The following is a 12,084-nucleotide window of genomic DNA, read 5'->3' on the forward strand; positions in this document are numbered from 1 at the left end:
TGATTAAAGGCCCTCATTTAAGTTAGGCTCAGATTTAGATTTACTTAAATTTATTTATGGCCTTAAGCCACACCAGGTTTTCAACCAAGTTACTAGAAGCACTTTTTACCAAGTTTGAGTTTCTGTCCTTGTAAAGCTGAACTCTTTTCCCTGAACCAAATTAATAAAATGGAATTTCTTATTAAGAATAAATTATTAAGTTAAATGGAAGCACTGGGCTGGGAAGCAATTGATGCAATTTGTTTTCAAAGCCTTAAAAGTGCTGCAGTGTGCATAGATCACAAGGACTGGCTTAAGTGCCAAAGGGGGCATTAATTTTCTTTCGTAGAGGATTCCAGGTTCACAGGATATCAGAAGTGCTGACTTGGTAGTGCAGTCCCATTTGTAACATGTTAGATCAGGAAACAGATTGATTTGTACATTGATGTAGTGGATCCACGCCCCGTGTGTGCTTCAGAAAATGGAGGCACATTGAATAAGAGCGTTTTCAGAGGAACAAAACCGATCTGCCATAGTCTAGGTAAGGTTGGCATCTGTTTGATTGGTTGGTTCCTAGACATGGTCCACAGAGGCTTTTTATATTTCAGATGATACCTTCCTGAGAGTCTCTTATGACCACAAGGATTAATCTTTCTGAACTCAAAAGTGAATCATGGCCGCGTATTAGCTGTCTGGAGTGATGCCAGTTACTCTCCTTTCTTGATGGTAACCGACGTGAGGGGCTGCTGCCTCTTCGCTGCCTCTTCCTGTTGCTTTAACCTCTGGCAGTTTCGACTGACCATCTCAGCACAAAGATCAAATGCACTCATCACTGATGTATTGACCTTCGTGGTTGACCCATAAACTGAACATTTATACAGTTGGAACTCTTGCGGTCTTTTAGCCAGCAGCCATAATGAGTAACATGTGGAACATAATCTTTGGTGCTGGTAAGTGGCTGCCGGCACACTTTGGACCGCGCCACGTCTGTGGCTTGGGCGAGCTCACATAACTAATCGACACTGTTTCTTAGAGTCTAAACATGATTTCATGTTTAGAATTTAAGAGGTTAGCCCTCCCTCCTCCAGGTTGTTCTGCCACACCCGAAATCCCATTTGTGTAATAGCTGCTTTTAATGTTAAAATATACAAGGCCAGGGGCTCCTGACTGGCTCAATCAGTGGAGTGTGCGACTCTTGATCTCAGGGTTGTAGGTTCGAGCCTCATGCTGGGGGTAGAGATTACTTAAAATCTTAAAGGGATGCCTGGGTGGCTCAGGCATTTCAGTATCAGACTTTTGATTTCAACTCAGGTCATGACCTCAGGGTCATGAGATCGAGCCCTGTGTTAGCCTCTGCTCCGAGTATGGAACCTGCTTAAGACTCTGTCCCTCTGCCCCTTTAAAAAAGTCTTTTTAAAAATAAATAAAATATACAAAGCCATAGAGAGCCTTTAGGAATTCTTGTTCCACATCTTTTAGATTTAACTGTGATGGATTAATTATAGCAGATTTAGGAAACACTTTCCTTTTGGCCTATGCTTTGGCTTTTTTGCTTTTATTTTATCATCTCTCAGTTTTCTTTATTTCTGTCTGGGCTTTTGAAGTAGGAAGGAAAGAACTTAGGGAAACACTGGTTTCGGTTGATAAAAGTGTTCCTTGGGGTTTCCTTGCCTTTTTCTCGGTATTAACACATTTATGTATATCCATTTTCCTCCATATTGTAATCTAGCATTCTAGCCATAATCCTTCGATATGGCTCTCAAAAGCAGAACGGCCAATAGAAGAGGCATTTTGATACATGTTTTGAACTCAGGGTGAGAATTAAACATACCTGTCTTGTGTGTCTTTACCCCTCTTAATGATTGGTTTGAATTAATACACCATTAGAGTATTGCCTGTAAATAAATGTGTGTTCCTTTCCACAGGTATCCTTGAATGTTCTTTTTCTTTTTTCTAAAGATTTTAAGTAATCTCTACACCCAGCATGGGGTCTGAACTCACAGCCCTGAGATCAGGAGTTGCTTGATTCTGCTGGCTGTGTCAGCCAGGCGCCCCTCTTCTCTTTTTCTTATCAGCCTATAGCTTTATATGCAGTTATCTGGAATCCTTAGATCTGCCTTCTCTTTTAATAAATGATTAATCGTCACAGTAGGACTACAGTCAATTCCAGTTGATAAAGTTGCTAATTGTTCTCTTCTTTGGATTTAATTGAGGTATTTTTTTCAACCCTGATTGATCTTGGCAATATTTTCAACCCAAATTAGCTTTCTCCCAGTTACCCAACAAGTGTCTGTGCTTTCTTCTCTTGTCCTGGTCGAAAGTTGGCTTATTTTAATAAGCTCCTACGCTAAATGTGTGGAGGCTGGCGAATTTTTCCTGGAGGAAAGATCATAATGTGTTTCAGAATCAGTCTCCTGATTGGAAGGACCATTAATGTCCATATCATCCATCAGCACAAATAAATGAGAGTTGCTTAGAAAGCGCATATTTTCCATATATTAAAAAGTCAAAGCTACCCTTTCTGTTAATTGAAAAACCATTTTATGTTAATTGCTCATTTTAAAAAGAGCAACACAGTAGACCATACAGTCTTTAACCCTATACACCAAGTTTTTAACATTTTATTTTCTTATGTTTTAAAGATTTCATTTATTAATTTGACAGAGACACCAGAGAGAGAGGGAACACAAGCAGGGGGAGCAGGGAGCCCAGTGTGGGCCTGGATCCCAGAACTCTGGGATCATGACCCGAGCAGAAGGCAGCTGCCTAACGACTGAGCCTCCCAGGTGCCCAGTTTTTAACATTTTAAAAAACTCTTTAATTTTTATTTTGAAAGAACATTTACATTAGGGGAGACTGCAAAACTCCATTGTGGATGTAGCCATCATTATTGACATAATTCTAGGTGCTGGGATGCCTGTTTTCTCTAGAACAGGAGACTTTGTTAGGACCCTTACCTGTTATAATGCCTGAATGTTATTTCTCACCTGTAATTTGTGATCTGTTAGTGGCTATGATTTTTTCACAAAGAAGAGGACACTAACCAAAGAAACATAATGGAATCATTGATTATTTTTATCTAATATAAGATAAAATTGTTCATGAAATCCCTTTTAGTGTTCTGCTTCCACGAATGATACCGTCCGTCACTGAGGGATGCAAGCCATGCTTGACATCTCCCCCCCGCCCAATGAATCTGTTGCCAAGTCTTGCCCCTTGTGTTGTCTCTCCTCTCATATCTGTTTCTCTGCTGTACTGCCTTCAGTCCAAGGTACCATCTTCCCTCTCCCCCTGCTCTCCCGAGTCCGCAACTCCAGCTTCCTGAGCCATCCCCTGCATATGCTTGTTCCCCTTCAATCTCTTTGCCATCCTGCAACCAGGAAAAAGTATCGCAGCTGCATTTTGAAAATACTAATTTTGTGCTTAAAACCTCCCAGCACCTCAGTGATACAGTGATACACTGTTCCTTTTGTGGTCCACACACTGTGTAGGCTTGTCCCTGCGTGCCTCTCCGTCCTTCTACTTGCTGTCTGCCTCTGCTTTCTCTCCACATGGGAACCTCACAAGCACTGCTCTTCAGGAGGCTTCTCTGACCACCTCTGTACCCCACCCTAAGTTCAGTTGCCTTCCGGTCTGCGGCTTCAGCATTGGGTTCTTTTCCTTTGTAGGACATCTAGGAATGTGATCACACTTTTCTTATGTGTGAGTATGGACTCTTGGGCTAGACTGTAAGCCCCATGTGAGCAGAGACAACAACTTTTTGCTCACTCTTGTGACCTAGGCATTTAGCATGTTGCTTTGCAAATTGTTGGCAGCTGTTTAACAAAATTTTGAGTGAGTGAATTACTGGAACTTTAGCCATTCTGTACTTTTGTGGCTTCCTAATCACGGTTGGGTTATAGGCTCCCAAGTTAGAAGTATCCAGGTGGGGAGTGGGGGTTAGATTTTCCATTGACCTTTTGCTTTGATCGTTTAAGTCCAACAGTTGTTTTTTCTGGCCTAACTCCTAGGAAAATTATTTGTTTATGAAGATAAAAATAATAAATAATGAAATTTTAAAAGATCAGTTCTTGTCACACAAGCCATTGTGTGCCTTCGTGCCAGCTTTTTTGGAGTAAACATGGATATTTTTCCCCCCTTCGCTAGGCTCTTGCAGCCAATGCCGGAACAGGATTTGCTGTCGCGGAGCCTCAAATTGCAATGTTTTGTGGGAAGTTAAATATGCATGTGAATATTCAGACTGGAAAATGGGAACCGGACCCAACAGGCACTAAGAGCTGCTTTGGAACAAAAGAAGAAGTTCTTCAGTACTGTCAGGAGGTAAGAGTGTTTTCTAGAATGGGAAAATGGCTTTTTTCTTCTGGGTCAAGCTTGAAACTCTTTACCTTAGAAGACCAACTTGCTGATGACAGAGCCCGGGCCTTTTATTTCTAAATATATATGATGGGACAGACTTGTCTCATGTGCGCTGCGAGCTCTTGGTTCTTTTGGGAGGGAAAATAGTACAGAGACTGGGCGGGACTCATACAAGTAAAGCCTGGTTCTCTCTGCTTCCCACTGTGAGGCCAGACATGTCAGCATGTCATGTTTATGCTAGTAAAGCCTGGTTCTCTTGGTTTTCTACTTCCTGATAGAAAGTCACAGTATTGGAAATGATAATCTCAGATCCGACTCAACTTACCTTTTGGGTCAAACCTTGACCTCGGAAGGGATGTGGGATGTTTTAGATTCTTACCAAGATTAGCATGGAGGGCCTGAGTTAAAGTATTATTCTCTAATTTCATCAGCAGACATTTCCATGGACTTGCCTTTTATTTCTTCTCCGCTATTTATGTGCATCCTACAAGTGGACTTGATACCTAATAGATTTATTTTGGGTCTAGAGCTTACTGCTTTTACAAAAATAAATAAAAGATTAAATCCTTATTTAAACCTTAAATAAAGATTCCTTTTTATTTTTTTTAGAGAACACATTAGAAGTGGTCAAAAATCAACCTGTCAAAAGGAAACTAATACTTACAGTATTCTTTTATTGGATGAGTTCAGTTAGAACCAGGAGTAGGAGAGTGGAAGTTGAGATTTATAGAGCTTAATGATGACATGACACCGGGCATCCTTACTTGCAAACGAATGTCCATTTATTATGGATCAAGTACATTTATTTTGCGTGTGTTTTCTTTTCTTTGCAGATGTATCCAGAGCTACAGATCACAAACGTGATGGAAGCAAATGAGCCTGTCAGTGTTGACAATTGGTGCCGGAGGGACAAAAAACAGTGCAAGACGCACATCGTGATCCCTTTCAAGTGTCTTGGTGAGTGTCGCTTAGATGCTCTTGGTTACAGGAACCTCCAGGACGGGGACGTTGCTCATTTTTACATTTAATGTTCTCTGGCCTCACAGTGAAATTTCTACATTAGTTAAGAAGCCAAGGGCTGCAGGAGTGTATTGTGGGCCTCCTTTTTTCATTATTTACTGCTTTCTAGGGTAGATGGTTGATTTATCTTTGATGGTCATGACCTCTCCCATCGGTGGGCATCCTGTGTTTTAATGCTGGGCTTTTTGCACGATGTGAGTCAGGGTGTTGTCCTGGGAGCAGCCCAGCTTTTGCCTCACACTGATGTTTGAAATTCCTGTGTTCCAGTCGTAGTAGTGAGATGTACTGAGTAGCCCAAGGAATGGAGGCTTCTCTTCCTCTTACTTTGTCCTACACACATTTGGCAAGGTACTGAGAGCCTGTATTGCTGGCGAGGCCAGACTTGTGGGAGTTTTCAGGAGAAGTGACTCAGCTCCCCGTGCACACGATTAGGGAGGCCTGGGCTCTGCCCTGTGCTGCCTGCTGTTCTGAAGGGCCCATGACCGCTGTGGGGTTGTCTGACCCTGTGGTTGGTGTTAATAGAGCTAACTTGACTAAAACTGAGCAAGAAATTTTTATTCCCCAGAAACAGTAGTTTCCCACGCTTGCCTAGTTACTGCCTGCCTAGTCCTAACCATGCGTCACTGAGGCATCCATACGTACTCACATGTGTGTGTCATCTGGGTGATTCAGGAGCAGATATGGTCATAGAAGCTTAAAAGGTCAAAGTAATTGATTTTTGATGATGCATGATAGGATTAATGTAGATACAGCATGAACGGGCATTCTAGGTAGTTCGTAGATGTATTTAATTTTAGCCATTAATTTAACTTGCTCTACTTCTTCTCTTCATTAAAGCCTTTCCTAAAATGGAATAAGTTGCTTTTCTCATTCTCATATGTATCAAAATAACAGGAAGAGTCTGCGCCTAAGTAACAGTGTTTAAAATTTGTAGCAGTTACTGTTTGAAAGTATTCAGTAGAGGGGGAAAGAGGGACAGTGCTGGCGCTTACTTACCACTGTTCACTTTAAAATGGAGGATCAAGGGGCGCCTGGGTGGCTCAGTGGGTTAAGCCGCTGCCTTCGGTTCAGGTCATGATCTCAGGGTCCTGGGATCGAGTCCCGCATCGGGCTCTCTGCTCATCAGGGAGCCTGCTTCCTTCTCTCACTCTCTCTCTGCCTGCCTCTCTGCCTACTTGTGATCTCTGTCTGTCAAATAAATAAAATCTTTAAAAAATAAAATAAAATAAAATGGAAGATCATGCAGTCCGGAGTGTGAGAACTAGAAACCTTTTGTGTGGTGTGGTTTTAAGGATGTTCTCCCATTCCATTTGGCTCTCAGAACTCTCCGGGAATGAGGTTTCATTCATTCTCTATAAAATTCATGAACTAATTGAAACAGGAGTGTATTTTTGAGTTATTTGTAGACAAGAGATAGAGAGTACTTGAAGTCGTTTCTTCCTTTTGCATTGTTACCCCACCGCACCCCAGCGGGACTTGGTAGCTGGTTGCCCCTCCTGCATGCTTTTTGTCGTGGCTCCACTCCTCACCCAGAGCTTTGGTCTGGAGATCTGGGAGACCTCTCTCTCCCCACATCCAGTCAGTTTTGAAGCCTGATTCGTACCTCTTCAATACGGCTTCTCTGCCTGGTTCCCAGACTGTACACTTAGGCACCAAGGACATTGGTGTAAACTCAGGGTGTGGGCATTGTGGGGTATTTTTGATTTTCAAGGGAGGCACCTCTCAGACATACGTTGAACTACTAGCTGGAGGTATTCACAGTTGCAGCATCCTATGGCTCCATTCCTTCAGTGACCTCCTGTCTTTCTGGACTGGTATCTTAGTGGTTCCTGAGTTGAAGAGCCAGGCTCACACTAACGTAACTGGAGTGGGAGGAGAAGGAAGTGTGCTGGGATTCAGGCAGTTGCAATGCTGAAGGAGTTTTGTGGTGCCCAGCAAGCACTAAGGACAGGAGGACTATTAAGTAGTTGGACCTAACTAGCTAGTTTTTGGATGTTCTTTTGGCCTGGAAGTGCTATGAAAACATTACCGAGACACGCAGGGTGCTGTGACTTGAAAGTTGGGAATGTCTGGCTTATATCCTTTTCCTCCCATCGGATTCCTGCCCGTTCGTCCTTTCTTGCCTGGATGGTGACAGTGGCCTCCTTGGGTGCTTCTCTGTTCTGTTGCTTCGTCTGTTGCCCTCTGACCTCAAATGAAGATTGAGTTGTTTTTCTTGTACCTAAAAGCCTTTAGTAGCTCTTCTTCCCCTATAAGATAGATTGGTTTAAGCTTCCTAGCTTAGTTAAAAATTCCATGATATGGCCTTTGCTTAGGCCTTCTAGGTTGTCTGCCACCCCTGCTCTGCATACCGCTCCTCGTCACTGTGGCATTCTCATTCACGCACCATCCAACTTTCATTGCTGGAATGCCTTTCCTCTGCTTCCTTTGCTTGGGAAGTTCTCCCTTCAAGGCTTATTACTTAAGGGGCTGCCTCCCTCATATTTATTTTATTTTTATTTTTTTTATTTTTTTTTTTTTATGAAAAAATACATCACATTTAATTTATAAAGTATCCTGTGCATGTTACAAGAGGTTAGAGTAAATACAATTAGATACGTACTATTCTGTATTTTTAAAACAATGTCATTTTCAAAATATAAAAAATAGACCCGTTTTCAAAGACCCATTTAAATATGGCTTTGAAAACCAGTTTTATTTACAACAAACAGATGGAAGTGCAACGGCATTCATAAAGGTTTATGATAAATAAAAATATTATTCTGGCATCCTTTGGGGGCAGGCTTTTATAGGTATTTGCAATGGCTCATAAAAGTAAAATCAATAATGGCCATCAATGTAATTTGTATTTAAACCTGAATATGAACAACCAATGAAGATTAATCATTTATTTGGGATCCGAACCCATATGTTAGAGAGCTGAAGTAGGAAGTTAGTTTCTCACTTCCACACAGTTTCTCAAAAACATATTCCAATCATTCTCGTGTCTGTATGAGAATAAATCACTGATTTATAGCCAAATATGCTAACCCAGCTGAATCCTAATTCAGATTTTTTAACTTTACGAGACACTAAGTACCTATGTCAAAAAATGTAACTGGATCCACAATTACAGAGCCCCTCGAGAAAAAAAATTAATGACAACAAATATCAGACATTTCTCAAATGAAGAGAAGTATATAACTTCTCAAATTTTCCTAGTTAGCACATTCCAATGGAATTAAAACGAAAATACACTTAACAGTGTTTTTTTTTTCCTCACCAAAATTTCCCAATTCAAAAATGGTCTGGATTTAAGCAGTACTTTCCCCAGCAAAATCCTTCAAGTTCAATTTACCCTTGAAACAGTCATAATAATTCTTTTCATAGGCCATTTTCTTGCTATTGCACAGAGACTGATTTTAAAGCCAATCCAGGCAATCCAGGCAAATGAGTTCAGAAAAAGAAGCACATTCATCTAATCCATTTAGCAAATGCTATAATCAGCTTCTACATGAACAGTGAAATACAGAAATTTGTGAAACTCTCCGCTTGATGTCAGTTTTACTATTGTGTCGATGGGAGCCATTTCTGGACGAGGTAGCCAAATCCCATACAAATGGGGAAGGCAAAAAGCGGAAAAACATTGCAAAGTCTTAGCAGTTCTTTGACTTCTAATGACTACAGACTGATTTCCATGTGACCCACGTTGCTGTGCAGTCTTCTTCCGAGGTTTACATCTCAAACACAAAGGAACAGTTGCTCCCTTAAGCAGATGTACTGAAATTATCTTCTTCTAGCTTACTTTTTATTTTCTCTAAGGTCAAGTAGAAAATGTGAGACATTCTCATATACCACAAAAGTAATACAGCAGGCTGGAGTCACTCTAATCAAATTGGGGGCAATTCCTTTGTAAAATCCACCAACGCCTTCTTTCCTCCACGTCTTTGTGATCACGTCCAGCACGCCCTTGTAAAACATGTGCTGATCCTGAAGACGGGCTCTCACGACCTGGTATGGGTATGTGGCTGCTACAGCAAATATCTTGGAGAGTGCGGCAACAGATATATACTCTATTGTGCTCAGCTGGGCCTCTGGTAACCTGTTGATATGCTGGTTGTACTTCAACTTCAACAACTCATATGCCATGAACTGAAGGGCACCATGTGATGTTCCAAACAGCCCAGGAATAAATCCCTTATATAATCCACGCACACCTTCATACTTATATATTTTCAGAAGCGTATCAAACATTCCTTTATATTGTCGCTGTGAGGAGTTAACAACACCATTGTACTGTAACATAAGGCGAGTTTTTGTTACCCATAACGGGTTTGTAATGCAGAGGGTCATGGCTCCAGCTTCCGCGGCTGAGACGAGGTATTCTGTTGCCTCTAAACGTTCCACTCTTCCTTCTGTCTTATATGATTTGATGGCATTGTAAAAGAAAAAGTAGAGTCCCCAGGATAGACCTGCACCCCACACGTTTGGGGTTACTCCTTGGTAGAGGCCTCGTAGTCCATCAAGTTTCCAAATGGTAGTCAAGCAATGCACAATTCCTTTATATTTTGGTCTCAGTTCCAATCCATCACTCACAGCGAAGCGGATCTTCACGAGATCGAGCGGGTGCAGTGCGAGGTTGGACAGGACCCCGCCGCTCACGCCCGCCACCAGGTTCTCGTACCGGACGTGGCGGAATATCGTGCTCCACACCGACGACCCTGACGCTGACTGTCCCTGGCCCGTCATAGTCCCAGGGTCCGCTGATACCGCGCCCAGGGCCGCGGAGGTGGTAGGAGATGCAGTGGCCGCCACCGTGGCGACCGTCGCCGCCTAAGAACAGAAACCGCGGGGGGGTGGGGTGGCGGGGTGGGCCTATTTTATTTTTAAATATTTATTTATTTGAGAGAAAGACAGAGAGACACACATGCACACACATGAGCCAATACAGGGGTGGAGGGAGGACAGAGGAAGAGGGAGAATCTTAAGCAGATACTCCCCTGAGCACAGAACCCAACGGGGCGTTGGGGGTTGGGGGTTGACGCTTGATCTCATGATGCCATGATCGTGACTCGAGCAGAAATCAAGAGTCAGACACTCAGCTGACTGAGCTGCCCAGGTGAGGGGCTTCCTCCTTTAAAGAAAACTTTTCATCCTGGTTATATTTTCTGTCCAGATACACAGATTTCTGAAATTCTCCCATTGTTGCCATTGCATCTGTCACCCTGTACAGTGATGATCTGTTTCGGGATCTTTCTCCAACTTTGCTGTAAACACTGTGAAACTAGGGACCTACTTTCATCCTCTTTGTCCTCTAGTACAGTGACTGTGTTTAGAACAGAGGATACACTTTTTAATGATAATTAGAAGACAAGACTGCTTACCATAGCTGGTACACGACAGAAATCACATTTTAATACTTTATTTTCCAATATGCTGTATGTAGTTTGAATTTTTCAGTGTTAAGAACCAAACAGTGAGGGGCACCTGGGTGGCTCAGTGGGTTAAAGCCTCTGCCTTCGGCTTGGGTCGTGGTCCCAGGGTCCTGGGATCAAGCCCCGCATTGGGCTCTCTGCCCAGGGGAGAGCCTGCTTCCTCCTCTCTTCTCTGCCTGCTTGTGATCTCTTTCTGTCAATAAATAAATAAATAAATACATCTTTAAAAAAAGAAAAAGGAAAAAAAGGGAATCAAACAGTGAAATGATATTGTTGTTAATTTAAATGTATAAAGGACAGTTTGACCATCAACTATTCAATACTTTCTTTGCATGTGGACACTGAGTATTGTATTGTATTGTATGGTCTTTGATGTTTAATTCAGACAATTCTTTGTGTTTATACCTGTACCCATTTAGACACCTTCTTAAATACATACAGTTGCCTGAGGCTAAGCTAGTAAGGGACCAGGTGACTGGAGTTCAAGGGAGGTAGCAGGACAGAAATACTGCCAATTCTTCTTTGTCATCATTTAAGAAGTAGATTTCCTTAATTTATTTTTTAAGATTTTATTTATTTATTAGAGAGCATGAGCAGTGGTGGGGGGAGAAGCAGACTCTCCACTGAGCAGGAATCCCAGGACCCTGGAATCATGACCCGAGTCGAAGGCAGTGGCTTAATGGACTGAGCCACCCAGGTGCCCCTTAAGAAGTAGATTTTAATGTCTTTCTCCTTTCCCCTCCCCATCTCCCCATAGAGCACCCAAGTAGAACTGAGCTTGATTCATAATTAGCACCACTTCCTCTTTTCCATATTTTTAGAAAGCATTCCGGAGATAGTCTTTTAGAATTGCTTTTGCCTTTAAAATTAAGAATAATTTAGGTCGCCTGGTTGGCTCAGTGGGTTAAAGCCTCTGCCTTCAGCTCAGGTCATGATCCCAACCAGGGTCGAGGGATTGAGCCCCACATTGGGCTCTCTGCTCAGCGGGGAGCCTGCTTCCTCCTCTCTCTCTGCCTGCTTGTGATCTCTTTCTGTCAAATAAATAAATAAAATCTTAAAAAATAAAAAAGAATAATTTAAAAATAATCTCAAGTTTATGAAATGCTTAGAAAATTGTACAAAGAGTTCTGTATACTCTTTCCTCAGATTTTCCAACTATTACCATTTGACTGATACGGTAAAATTAACTGTATTTATTCCCCCAACACCCTCAACCCTTGCCCTCTGTTCCTGGGTTTTTGCATTTGAGTCATTTAAGTGATGTCTTTTTATTCCTTAGTACCTCAGTGTAGATTTTCTAGAAACAAGGACATTC

At 42.1% G+C, this 12,084-nt stretch overlaps 2 protein-coding genes across 5 annotated transcripts in view; one reads left to right on the top strand and one right to left on the bottom strand.

The window, feature by feature from the left end:
• APLP2 (amyloid beta precursor like protein 2) overlaps positions 1 to 12,084 on the top strand; it is an 86,274-nt gene that overhangs the window by 41,021 nt on the left and 33,169 nt on the right. For all 4 annotated transcript variants that reach the window (XM_059185035.1, XM_059185045.1, XM_059185054.1 and 1 more), the window contains exons 2-3: positions 4,126 to 4,299; positions 5,169 to 5,292. In XM_059185035.1, coding sequence (XP_059041018.1) covers positions 4,126 to 4,299; positions 5,169 to 5,292 — 298 coding nt within the window. The remainder of the gene's footprint in view (positions 1 to 4,125; positions 4,300 to 5,168; positions 5,293 to 12,084) is intronic.
• LOC131838641 (mitochondrial folate transporter/carrier) lies at positions 7,995 to 10,198 on the bottom strand. Its single transcript, XM_059185071.1, has one exon. The coding sequence runs from the start codon at positions 10,081 to 10,083 to the stop codon at positions 9,136 to 9,138; it is 948 nt and encodes a 315-aa protein (XP_059041054.1). The 5' UTR covers positions 10,084 to 10,198; the 3' UTR covers positions 7,995 to 9,135.

This window comes from Mustela lutreola, chromosome 1 (genome assembly GCF_030435805.1).
Source record: "Mustela lutreola isolate mMusLut2 chromosome 1, mMusLut2.pri, whole genome shotgun sequence".
Lineage (NCBI taxonomy): Eukaryota > Metazoa > Chordata > Mammalia > Carnivora > Mustelidae > Mustela > Mustela lutreola.

Excerpts from the sequence above, each read along its gene's own strand:
- LOC131838641 (XM_059185071.1), bottom strand. The coding sequence starts at position 10,083 with ATGACGGGCCAGGGACAGTCAGCGTCAGGGTCGTCGGTGTGGAGCACG.